We start from the raw sequence: 13936 nt of genomic DNA, 5'->3' as shown, positions 1-13936 counted from the left end.
AACATTGCTTTCCTTTACAGGTGGCCTAAAGACTCTTGAAAAAACGAAATTGTAAAAAAAAAAATATATACACTCTGTAACCTTAACACTTACACATATAGAGCTATAGATAACAAGTTTACTAAATAGTGGAAAACTTAGAGGGAAAACATTTTATGGTTTAATAATGGCTTGGTACGGAAAAAGGGAGTGGGACAGGTAAAAGTACGGACACCATAACGAACCAGCATTTCCTCTGGTTATTCCAATATGGCTCCAGATAATAATAACAGTTGCCCTCATGGGTATAATGATAATAACACTGACCATTGTCTCAAAACAAGAACAACTAACAACGGTAGAGGGAACAATTGTAAACACATCAGCAACCGTACACCCGACAAACGCAACAACTAAAGACCAGCCCACACGGCTTAATAGAACCAAACGATCAACCATCAATCAGCCTAACTCAAAATGCATCAGGCGCTGGGGAGGTATAGAATTAGACTATTATTGGGGTGAGATGACCATATGGACAGTGAACTTATGCGACGTGGTTACTTGTGGTAAGCAGGGGTCCAAGGGGGAAGCGGTGTACTTGTGTTGGTCCCGTGATGATAATCTTAAGTGTAACCATAAGGGTGATTCTCCCGAAGACCTTCACATTAACATAAAAAGTTTTTCACCTCATTGCAACATTATTTTTTTTCAAGTTGAGAAGCTAAAATAGAATGTGCATTTTACTATGTTGTTTATTTTTTCATATTTTTTTTAATAGAATTTTATTATCATTTGAATCTTATATGATCCAGAATAATTCTCATTACCGTTACAGTAAATGACGAAGCTAGATCAACGGTTCAAAACATTTTTTGATGATTGATTTCATATTTCCACAACACATCCCATCAACTTAACAGCACAGTCCTTGACAATTACTTTGATCTTTTTTATTTATTTATTTATAGTTAAGCAACTCTCATTACCGATACAACATTTGTAAAATATCTTTTAATTTTTTTTAATTAATGGAAATTATTTTAGAATATGTTTGATCACAAACTCATGTGGACAACAGGTGAGGGGTATACTATAATAAAATGACGAAAAGTTATGATAAGATGTGAAACATTTAAAAAAAATTAACATTTTAGATCCATAACGGGAATGAGAACACAATTAAACGGTAATGAGATGCTCTTAGCTAATTTCACAAATAACTTAAAATGCTAATATGCTAACAACCTATAACTTTGCCAGCTGTAAAAGCCTTATATTGTGATAATATTCATGAAATAATTTATTTTTATATTTTTAAAAGTAATGAGTATTAAACCATAATGGTAATGATAATACACAGTGTAATTGAGGACAGTTTTAGCAATATTAACACAGATTTCTCAAAGGGAGAGAATAGTGACTAACTGACCTTATCTCCATTTTGAAGCTTGTGTCTGAACTGATGCATCATGGGATAGCTGATCAATTTGAAGGCACAGTGTAATTTTTTTAGGGGGGTAAAATCATGAAACGGTAATGAGAAAAAATTGTTCGGACACAGTTATTTTGTTTAAAATCAAGTACATTTTTTGTTCAACACCAAAAATATTTATATTATGTATAAATGTTGATATTTTAAATGACTTTAATCTATTTTATTGATTCGATATGCTTAGTACTTTTAATATGGTTTAACTTAAAATTAGAAGGAAGGGGTACGGACACATAACGGTAATGTGAATTTCCATATATTTTTTATTTAATTTATATAAAAATAATTTTATATGAACAATTGATCCATACAGTACTACCTATTTGCTTTACACACAATATCAGAGTTTTTGTGAATTAAGTACTGATTTTAAAAATTGTCATGGACATGTTCCCTGCAGCTTCATGAGAATCACCCATAACGCCGACCAAGCAGCTTATAAAGCCAGACCTTGTAACAAGTGGGAACACGTAATTAGGTCGACACATGTCAATTGGGATCCAAGCAAACGCTGGGCGACTCGTGAGCGGGAGAAATGAAATAAACTTAACATACAAAGGGATAATGGTGCGATAAATAATCTAATAACCATTGCATTAGAGTGGCAATCCGATCCTAATGGGGACAAAACTTCGGCATTTTTCATAGGGGTCAGGGTGGATGTAAATGGTAACGACCCTGTCGGATGGATCAAAGTTAGAGTTACAGATAAACCGACCATCGACACCGACGAGGCCACAAACAAACACAATAGACCATAAGGGGGGGGGTCGGCCTATACTGGAGTGTGAGGAAGAGCAGGAGGAAATGCTGTAAACCAACCAGTCTTGGGGATGACTTTATTGCAATGATGTCACTTCCTCCTTTGATAGAGTTCGAATTATTGGTCGCCTGGTGGCAGAGGGACCGTGGGAGAATTTTTCCTGTCATAAATTGGTTGGAAGGCTGCCGGAACAGGTTTTCGCTCCCACCATTAGCTAAATGTTCACACATATGTTTATCAAGTGTTGAACATATGTAAATACATATTTGGAGGAATTACGATGTGTTGACGTATCTGGTTGATACGTCAAAAGGGAGAATTAAAGAGTAACTGTTTATTTTACCTTGAGTGTATTGACAAATATCTTTCAATAATGATTACTTATCTTAGTATCTATAATTACATAATTATTGTGTGAAACCTTGTATTGTATAGGCATTAACCAATACTCACATTGTATTTGATCATTTTTACTCACAGTGTATTTTACACGCAATTATATAGAAGATTAACCAATAATCACAATATATCCTTTACACATATAGTAAAACATTGTTTAATCAGGCATGTGACTAACACAGACTCTATTATATGACAAATTAACCCACATTAACATATAACATATGAGATGTAGCTCAGGCTTGAAGTATTTTGTTTTACTGCATGACCCTAACTAACGGTCATCAATTCGACTGGTACGGGGCTAATTTGCTACAAAAAGGCTATTAGATCAAAGCAGCCTTTTGGTGAGTGAGTGCCTCCCTAAAAAACCTCTACTTCAAAGCGGGGGGTGACGCACACACACAGATAGTGCCAGGATGGAAGAACACAGTCAAGGTCAAACACTAGTGGTCCTGTCAGACACGTGAAACTTCAGTATTAACACGTGCATGCTAACATGAGATGATTTTAACAACGCCTCATCAACAGGCTTACGTCATTTTGGGTATAAAACATGGAGTCAGATCAGAGGGGGGTCAGAACTTATGCTGGGTGGCTGTTAGACGGTCTTTCATGTGTTAGTTCTCCTGAATATTCAGTTTGTAATAAATACTTGGTTTGCTTTCAACTTCACTCCACTGTCTGACTCTCTCTATCAAACGAACACGCAGGGGAGTTGTACCCCGGACGAGAGGTGGGGGTAGCCCACCTCACATTTTCTTTTCTACAACAAACCTTAACACACAATTTTAACTGGCCATTACCATAAATACGTTCCTTCCTGACTCATACAGTGTATTATAAAGTACCCTAAACCATGTCCTCTTAAACCATAATTAATATATGCTAAACCTGGTCCTTAATACATGTACATTTGTCCTGTTAGTCCTAGCCTAAAACCTGATGATATTCCTGATATGTACAGTTATCTATAGTGTGTACTATTAGTCCTAAATTATAGCATGTCGTATTAAACCTTAATTAACTCACAAATTTAACTGGCCATTGCCATAAATACGTTCCGTCCTGACTCATACAGTGTATAATAAAGTACAGTAAACCATAAACCATTGAAGTCCTCATAAACCATGATTAATTTAATTTACACAGACCAACCCTGATATTATAGTGACCCATCATGCTAGCTACAATACCAGTGCTGTTCTAGGTACACATTTAGCTAATCTAGCTACTTTAGCAGTGATATCATAGTGACCCATCATGCTAGCTACTTTGCCAGTGCTGTTCCAGTCACACATTTAGCTAATCTAGCTACTTCAGAATTGTTGTTCATTTATACATGTACATTTCTTATGAAGTAGTACTATTTCTCCTAGTTTAAAATATATTAACTCCTAATAAGTACAAAAATTCAAACTGAACATTAGCACAAATACATTCCTTACTGACTCATACATTGTATAATCAAGTACAGTAAACCATGTCCTCTTAAACCATGATTAATATACACACACTAAACCCGGTGTTCTGTCGAATTGTGCTACCCATCGATACATGCTTCCCAACGGTACTGCGCATGCACTGACCTACACAATTTAATTATTTCTTGTGTTTTTTATTTATAATTAATCTGTATTGGGGGGGTTTATGTGCATTAAACAACCTGGACGACCGGTCACTGCACAAAAGTGTAAATGGAAACAAACAATTACAATTATTATCAAAAGCAGTTTGTATTGAGCTCTATTTGCCATAACTTTGCCATGATACAATAATTTATGCAATCCAAATCTAATAACTTACATCTACTGGACTTTGACTGCGTACATGCCTTAAATTAGTGCTTCTGTTGTATTTTTAAACTTGAATATACATTAGGGCAGCACAGTTCGACAAGGTAGCACAATTCGACAGAACACCGGTCCTTAATTCATGTACGTTTGTCCTGTTAGTCCTAGTCTAATGGTAGTCTCAATGGTATGTGCTACTAACTAGCTACTTCAGAAGTGCTATTCTAGTCACACATTTAGCTAATCTAGGTTAGCTAACTAGCTAGCTACTTCAGAAGCGCTATTCTAGTCACACATTTAGCTAATCTAGGTTAGCTAACTAGCTAGCTACTTCAGAAGTGCTATTCTAGTCACACATTTAGCCAATCTAGGTTAGCTAACTAGCTAGCTACTTCAGAAGTGCTATTCTAGTCACACATTTAGCTAATCTAGGTTAGCTAACTAGCTAGCTACTTCAGAAGTGCTATTCTAGTCACACATTTAGCCAATCTAGGTTAGCTAACTAGCTAGCTACTTCAGAAGTGCTATTCTAGTCACACATTTAGCTAATCTAGGTTAGCTAACTAGCTAGCTACTTCAGAAGTGCTATTCTAGTCACACATTTAGCCAATCTAGGTTAGCTAACTAGCTAGCTACTTCAGAAGTGCTATTCTAGTCACACATTTAGCTAATCTAGGTTAGCTAACTAGCTAGCTACTTCAGAAGTGCTATTCTAGTCACACATTAAGCTAATCTAGGTTAGCTAACTAGCTAGCTACTTCAGAAGTGCTATTCTAGTAACACATTTAGCTAATCTAGGTTAGCTAACTAGCTAGCTACTTCAGAAGTGCTATTCTAGTAACACATTTAGCTAATCTAGGTTAGCTAACTAGCTAGCTACTTCAGAAGTGCTATTCTAGTCACACATTTAGCTAATCTATGTTAGCTAACGTTAGCTTCTTCAGAAGTGCTATTCTAGTCACACATTTAGCTAATCTAGGTTAGCTTACTAGCTAGCTACTTCAGAAGTGCTATTCTAGTCACACATTTAGCTAATCTAGGTTAACTAGCTACTTCAGAAGTGCTATTCTAGTCACACATATATTGTTATCTTAGCTAGTTACTATAGCAGTGCTATTTTAGTCTCACTAATCTAGCTACATCAGCAGTGATACTGTAATCATACATATATTTCAGCACTAGGAGGTGCCACCTAGTCACAGATTTACCTCAGTGGATCTATTCTATCAGTCATACAAGAAAAGTATTGCAATCTTTTCTTACCTCAATGTATGTCTGATTTCTATCAGTAGCTTTCGGTGCCGATCAAGCAGATGTAGCTAGGTAAGGTTAGCTATCTACTGTCTACAGTATATAAGTAGAGTTAGCTATATTGCCCCTCCCCCCTGGCTTTGCAGTTTGTAAGAAATCCACCAACCACACCGACAACCCTTGCATCACAAGATATCAGTTTAACATTACACAACAGGACCATGTATTAAGCACACCAAGAAACCTAGCAAATATTATGCATTTATTGTTTCTTCTCTGCACAAAAAAAAACATGTAAAAGCTATTTACTTACCATTTACAAGCATGTACAAGCTTCTTCGCTCTTCAGAAGTGAAGGCACGCAATCTGGACTCTTGTCTGTGATGCTGGGCGACCTGACTTCTTTAAATATTATTTTCCTGAATTATTAAAATAGCACAAATATTTATTTTTACAGTATAAATGCAGCTCTAACTAATGTTACTGCATGTGAGCGATTTGTAGCATACTGGGAAGCTGGGACCTCAGGTGTTTCAATTAATATTATATCACTTATAGCTGAATAATTAAAATAGCACAAATTTTTATTTATACAATATAAATGCACAGTAACGAATTTGATCGCATTTAAGTGATTTAGAGCATACTGGGAAGGGGGATTTATTTTATTTTTTTATTTTTTTGGTCCACCAAACTGAAGCAGCACCATCCCTCTTTCTCTTCAACCTGTTTACTTTGTGTGGAAATTAATTTAGAAAAAATATTTTTATTTAATATTATTTATATTTAACTGCAAGAAAACATTAGTCTGCATTTTCCTGCATTTTTCATATTGTCCATAATAATAAAAAAAGAAAGAAATCAGAAACCAGTACACCCTACAGAACAGTGGTTTATACACCAGTACACCTCACAGAACAGTGTTTCATACACCCAATGTTGGGAAGGTTAAAATGTAATCCCTTACAGATTACTGATTACATCACTCAAAATGTAATTTGTAACGTAATCAGTTACATTACTTCAAGTGAGTAACGTAATCTGATTACTTTGGATTACTTACAATATTGTCATTTTTTTTAAAACCTGAATGAATGTAGCAACCACATATTGCATATTATTGTTTTATTTTTCTTTCCAGTTAACAAATAGATAAACAAATAAAACAGCCTTTTCAATCACTCTATAAAAATACTTATGAAACTATTTCATCAAACAATTTTATGAAACACTTCTATAAATTGATCATAAAACCATTATAAAACATTAAAAAACAAATGTAACAACAACTGAAAGCTATCTATTTGCAGGTTTGCCACTTTCTGCAGGTGGATTTTTTTGCCAGGATTATCACATGACCATTTCCTTGACTGCTTTATAACCAGAAATATTGGTGAAAAAGACCCAAGTCCCCGTTCAACAATCTAGGGCCCTGGTCTCGCTCTCTCTGGGTGTTTTGGCAGGAAAGGGATACTATATTTCAGCTTAAGTAAGGTTCCAAAAACATACTGCCAAAATCACAGTCAGGTGGAGACAAAATAAAGAAAAAAAAAAACATATGAACAGGTCAAGTATGATGCCTAACTGGAATCCATTCATACAACTTTAGGGTATTTAAGGATTATTGGAAACAGCCCCCTACACACACCCTCCTGATATTACCCACAAAGAGGATTTGCAAAAACACAAAAATCAGTAATACGCCTATGCAATGCACAATCATTTAACCAAAATAGACCAAGGACAGTAACGTAATTTACAATGATTGTCCACTACTTTTATATAATTAACAATGTTTAAGAATATAAAATACTCAGACTTCCGGTTGGACATGGAGCGCGTTGGCTGCGTTTGCGCGTAGCTCCAGGTGGTCGTGACATTATTTCTTTAAAATGGCATACCTAACTGTACTTTTTCCAAAACGGACTGTATGGTAAACTTTTGCAACTTCTAAGCAGCTACTACTTTGTCTAAAGCTCACTTATTTCGAACGAAAATGACTACTGCTCGAACCAGAAGAGGGAAATCTATGGCGTCACATTAATGTCAAAAGTCGAGGGCGCAAAAATACCAGGTGAAAAAAAATAACCTGCTTGTTTTAACGTTTAGCGTGTATAAATTTCCTTCTCGCAAGCGCAAATGGGAAACTCATGAGCAAAAAAAAGGGAATGGTGTGCGCGCTGAAGAAAAAGTTGCTCTCGAGCTTAATTTTTCTCCTCTCGGGGGCTTTTTTTCCTCGCGCGCTGTGTGAATTACCTGCAGCAGCAATTTCTGCTCGACTGAGTTTTTTGCGCTCGAGTTTCAAGTACTACTGACTGCAGCCTGCGGGAAGGCGGAGTTGGACGTCCAGCGCGTCCAGTCCCGCCCACTTTGTCCACGTCATGTCTTGGCTCCCCCTCTGAACGGAAGTAAACAAAGAACAAGGCAGTTCTCACAGCGGTCGTTTTTATTCGGACCTTAAATATAATGTTTAACCAATATACAAACGTTGCATTTTTCCATCGATTAATAATACATTAGTCTGGCATTTTCTACAGACTCTAGGGTAAGATAAAAATCGTTGTGCAAGCATATTTGAAGTGTATGATTTTTACTCTCTGCCTCTACAAGCTATCTACTAAAGAGAAGATATTCCACCTGTAAATTAATCTTAGTTATGAAATCATTGGCCATACATTTGACCCAGTCAGACTTTATTAAAAATAAACACTTAAGGAGTAAAGTTATATCTGAACCCTTAAAATTAGAGGTTCATTGTTTTAACCCTTTCAGATCCTGCATCCATTACAATGGACATCATGTATTTTGTTTATTTTAACCATTTTATTTTGCATATAATACTATTTGAGAGCTGTTGTCATCAGAATAGATGATGAATCAGCCAATGAAGTTTATTAACCAATGAAACTGTAGCGTTAGTACTAAAACCATTGAGGCAAAGCAACAGTTAATGTTTTACTAATTTAATGTGACTAAGAACACTTTTTAATATATATTTTTTACTGTTTTACTAATTTAATGTGACTAAGAACACTTTTTAATATATATTTTTTACTGTTTTACTAATTTAATGTGACTAAGAACACTTTTTAATATATATTTTTTACTGTTTAGGGATTATTAAACATTTTAGTTAATTGGATTTATTTGCTATATAGATTTTATAGTAGAATACTAGAGTCTTCTTTTCTGTGAATTACAGACAGCAAACAGCATTCATAGATTTTTTCCCCCACCACTGGAGATAATTCAGGTTTGAAAGGGTTAAACAAAACATTTAAAAAATAAAACAAGGTAAAAATAATGTCAAAACCAATCACATTTCCTAGATTTTCTCAAATCAACTATAATCACTATATTTGTCAATATATCTACCAACAGTTAATCATTTACTCTTATTTCTGTAGCTAAGAACTGTTGAAAACAGTAGACGACTGATATTGTGGAACTGAGCAGCATAAATGACCATTTCCCTGACTGTAATGGTATTTAAAAGTAGAATCACACTTACACAGGTGCCCTTTCTACAAATGGATTTTATTTGAACACAGAATAAATGAATCAGAATAAAACAAACAGTATTTTGCAAAAGTATAAATAAATGAAATAAAAAGATGCTGAAAAAAAAAAACACTCCTAATGTGATATCAACCAGCACAGGCATCTGGTAAGCTTTGAAAGAAAATAATTTGAAAGAAAATAATGAATTAAAATAAAAACTTAAATTAACTCGCAGGAGACTCTTTTGCCCATTTTTTCTCTGACATTATCTAAAAAAAAAGCCATGTCTTTCAGATCAGTAAACGAAAAGCCAAAGTTTCTAAGCACATCAGATCTTTCGTCCTCATCAGTGTGTATACTGAGGGTGTCCAGTTTCTGAAATGCCTCTTCCATCTCCTCTTCAGACATGTTTAGAATCGGAGGTGGTGCAACATCTCCGCAAAACTTGTTCCTGTGTTCATTGCACCATCTCTGCGCTTCCAAGCTGTCACGGTATAATCTGCTGTCCTAGAATGAATATAAAAAGCAAAACACAAATTCTAAAAATCTGTAATGCAGTACTAGCTTCTTCAGGAATACAGAACTACTTCAGGAGTTATTTAGTAAAGACATTAGTGAGTCTATTTAGAACCATGAAACTCAAATAACCCTTTCATGCTGAAAAGATTCTTCAGATTGATGGAAAATGTGCTGTATATATGTTGTATGCTTCTATATAGAAACTTATATAGCACCAAAAGTTATGATAATGTTCCAATGGGTAGTTAGATTCTAAATAAAGATAGAAGTTTTTTACACCACACTGCCCAATATAAAAAAAGGTTTGGTATCAAATTTACTTAACTCACAAAGGTACAACAGCATCAAAAGACTTACCCTGTAGTGGTGCCCAGTTGTCCTGGCAGCTACAGTCTCCTCATCTTTTGACTAATGGTAAAGAAATACAACACTATTATCTTAAATAACATTATGGTGAACATTTCTAAGTTTAACATTCAGGAGATTACATTTGTCTAGATTTTGACTGTATAAATGCTTATACCATCAAATATTCAGAGTTCTCCTGTTCAGGGCCCTGGTACTCCTGCTCCATGCACTGACCAGTGATATCATCATATCTCCTCTTCCTAAAAATGAACAGAACCAGTTACTGGTTTCAGTTGTTTTTTACTGATCTGATACATTTTGTTTTTAGGAACACAAGAGATGATATCGCTGTTATTCCTGCTCCATGCACTGTCCAGGGATATCATCATATCATATATTCCTAAAAACAAAAAACAAAAAAAAAAGTCATAGCAGTAAAAACACCTGAAATAGTTTCTTTCATTAATATTTTGTACATACCTTCCATGTGTCATGTTGTTGATCAGGAGGTTCACCCACCATCTCCTTATGCTAGGCATATCATGCTAAGAGAGAGAAGACAAACTTCTAAATACAATTTATATCCTCACCAAGCACATATCCTTAGTAAGACGAGAAATCTAGTGCTGACCTGAGTGAAGTCGAAGGTCCATTCATGGGCAACATATAGTGCATACTGTCATATACAATACAAGAAAATCAGCACAATCTCCTTTCATTGTATTTGCAAACAATCAGTAATTTAATTTCACTATGAGTATTGGCCATTTTACCTGGTACTATCAAACAATTGATTTTTGTGTATGAAGGTAGTGAGCAAACTAATTAACAATCATTGGTTAGTTTATACCTCACCATAAGCATGTATACTCCACAGTCAGAACTCCCAAACTGTACTGGAACAGCCTGTCAAATATCACATATTAATAACAGTTTAGTAATACATAATGTATACACACTTAAGTTGCCCTAAAGTTAAGTTTTCTGTACCTCATTTCTAGCAATTATCCAGGATCCTGGAACAAGCCTTGTAGCAAGCATGCTTCAAATGACAAAAGGAAAATACATGATGAAAAAAGACCATACACAATGTGACATAACATCCACAAACCATGGGAGTGTTTTTTAAACCTGCTCTACCTCACTACCCAAGCTACAAAAGGTGTTGTCATACCCTTTAAGGTTCACTTAGGCTATGTTCACACTGCATTTAAAAATAACCCACATTAATTTTATCAGTGGATTTGATCTGTCTATGAACCAATATATATATATATATATATCATTGTGATCATTTTCATGTATTATTCAATGCAAAAAATCAGATTTTAGTACCTAGACGTACAGTGTGAACATTGAACATGTCACAGGCATAGAAAACAGCACATTCAGAAAAAATAACATTCAGAGAACACACAATTAATTAACTTTATAGGGAACACTGAACAGTCCCTGAACAACCGAATGGAAACAACAAAGCAAGAAAGCAAACACTGAATGAACCTTGAACTTTGAACTGTAAGGAAAGGAACATGGAACAGTTCCTAAATATTAGATTTGAACCTGATAATGGATAAACACTCAATATCTCCACGAGCACTAGGGCCAGAGGAGTCGAGAATGTGAATCCTCTTAACTTTTGGCTTGAGAACCTGTAAAATACATATGGTGAACCTCCTACACCATGTTTATTACCAGCATGTGCATTTTTCTGCATTGGACTACTTTCTCTGCTTGGGATCTAGTTAAGTATTAGCTGAATATAAAAAAGTGAGAAAAGATGAAAAGGATTTACAAATCACAAAAGAGAAACCTGAAACATGATACTGACAAAAAAAAATTACACATAGGAGCCAGTGTCCTGGTTTCCATACGGGGAAAAGGATACAATCTTTTGATGCTGCATCTGACTATTGGTGATAAGAGGTCAAAATTACTATTGTATATGTGTGGTTGCCTGGAAGATTTGCTCTCAAAAATGAGGTTTTTGAGCAACTGCATTGCAAAATTCACTGGATTTTATTGTTTTTATCAAGAAATAAGTGCTTAAGAAACCTGCATGGCAATTTTTAAAATCTTTATTCAAGCAAAAGTGTATGAAAAGCAATAGCGACATGGGTAATATCCAAGCTACAAAGGTAAGAGCCTATGTTTACCCAGCCTATGATCCAAAAATAACTAAAAAAATAAATAAATACTGAAACCAAACTTTTGGGCAAAATCTTCCATAGTGACTGCCACACTGCCATACTGTAAATGTGAACTTTTAAAAATGCAGCAAGAACAAGTGATACTTTTCTATACCATAATTCATCAAAGCAAAATAAATGAATCAATAAATAAAAATCACTTACAGGTAGAGACAACAATGGGTCCGCATTGAGAGCCACCACATAAGCATCAACAGCATGGACATCCTTTCCCTGGTAAAAAATAACACTTTCAAACATGAAAACCAAACACCAATTTCTAAGCAAGTACTATAAGTACCTTGCCAACTGCATTATAGCTACTATCAATATTCAGACGTACCTGCTGTGCCGCAATTTTACATATCATTGAAAAGCAACAGTTGGCTATCTACATGAGGGACAGAAGATTGTAAGCATTAAAATGTGACTAAAAATTGCAGAACCATTTAAAATGCTAAATGTAAAATTAAAATTGTACTGACTGTTGCCTCGACTTCTTGGTCCAATCCTAAGGACATGAAGTCCGACCTTTTCAATACAGTCCCGCCCACAGAACCTATGGCTTCATGGGGGGACTGTGTGGAATCCAATGCAGAATTAACCTAAAAAAAACAATTTTTGGATATTAAAATTGAAAATGTGATCTAGTGAGTTAGAAGAACATATAGTTCCCTCTATATATTAATGGACAAAGAAGTACTTATTCTTAATTTCGCAATATGTGACCAACTTCCAAGGCCAGTTTCATATCTCTGTGGCTCACTGAATTGACAACTGTCTTATAAAGTAGATCTCAGCTGTGATGGAGTGTGTATGTCTTAGAGCTACCAGTCTTTCTTTATTATGGTTACCACTTTGTATTTTGAATCATACCAGTGTCTCCAGTCCTTTGTGAAGTTTGAAGTCCCAGATATTCCTGCTGGCACATATATGGTCTAAGTGTGTCAGTCTCCAACAGTTTGCCACTGAAAAAAACAAAAAGAACTAGCAATTTATCATTAACAAATTTAGATGGTCATGTTCATGGATCTTTCTTTCAGACATGTGCAGTATATTATTAAAGTTCAGCAAGTATGAAATGTACTAGGTGTAACATAGTAAGTATAAGATATATGAAGTACAAGGATTCAGTTGCCTTCAACAGCTGCAATCTCAAACAACTGTGAAATATTAAGTATCTGTGAGTTGAGAAGTACACATGCAGAAATTAAAACAATTTGGCATATTGGTAGAAATATGTCTGCCATGCACAAATGTTTGTGCATCAAACAGAAGGGTTCCTAAAAGTTAAACAAACTTCTGACAAAAGATCTGAAAAGGTGTCGGTAGTCACAGATTAATTCACTGTACCATGCAACAGCTTTATTATTGACTCATCACACCCTTATAAAACATGCATATCACATTACTTACCAGATTTTGGTGCTATTTGAGGTACTATGGATACAACAGGTGCTGCTTCTGCTACGGACAAACCAGGGGCCGATATTGCTTCTGCGGACACACCAGGGGCCCCTGCTGATGTTGTGGACACTCCAGGGTTCGCTGATGCTCTGGACACACCAGGGGCCGCTGCTGCTGCTCTGGACACTCCAGGGGCCGCCGCTGCTGCTGCTGCTGCGGACACACCAGGGTCCGCCGCCGCTGCTGCTGCTGTGGACATTCCAGGGGCCGCTGCTGATGCTCTGGACAGGGG

The 13936-nt window shown here is 35.6% G+C and overlaps 4 protein-coding genes across 6 annotated transcripts in view; 2 read left to right on the top strand and 2 right to left on the bottom strand.

The window, feature by feature from the left end:
• The window catches only part of LOC125801343 (zinc finger protein 239-like), a 210248-nt gene that overhangs the window by 80284 nt on the left and 116028 nt on the right, over positions 1 to 13936 (top strand). The window lies entirely within an intron of this gene.
• The window catches only part of LOC125780521 (zinc finger protein 239-like), a 115594-nt gene that overhangs the window by 12150 nt on the left and 89508 nt on the right, over positions 1 to 13936 (bottom strand). The gene's annotated exons all lie outside the window — the stretch shown is intronic.
• The window catches only part of LOC125801126 (uncharacterized), a 101347-nt gene that overhangs the window by 30227 nt on the left and 57184 nt on the right, over positions 1 to 13936 (top strand). The window lies entirely within an intron of this gene.
• On the bottom strand, positions 11038 to 13926 carry LOC125801438 (uncharacterized). 2 transcript variants are annotated; one of them, XM_049478180.1, is made up of 7 exons: positions 13654 to 13926; positions 13114 to 13205; positions 12723 to 12842; positions 12581 to 12628; positions 12403 to 12471; positions 11893 to 11958; positions 11038 to 11090 (listed from the first exon to the last, which is right to left on the bottom strand). In XM_049478180.1, exons 1-7 carry the CDS (start codon positions 13901 to 13903, stop codon positions 11046 to 11048), a joined length of 690 nt encoding a protein of 229 aa, XP_049334137.1. In that variant the 5' UTR covers positions 13904 to 13926; the 3' UTR covers positions 11038 to 11045. The 2 variants fall into 2 exon arrangements, 1 of the variants encoding a protein (XP_049334137.1); XR_007438698.1 differs by having other exon boundaries at positions 11893 to 12471.

Source organism: Astyanax mexicanus, chromosome 4, assembly GCF_023375975.1.
Source record: "Astyanax mexicanus isolate ESR-SI-001 chromosome 4, AstMex3_surface, whole genome shotgun sequence".
NCBI classification, from domain to species: Eukaryota; Metazoa; Chordata; class Actinopteri; order Characiformes; family Acestrorhamphidae; genus Astyanax; species Astyanax mexicanus.
The sequence above is the reverse complement of the archived record's forward strand: the minus strand, read 5'-3'. Positions and strand labels throughout refer to the sequence as shown.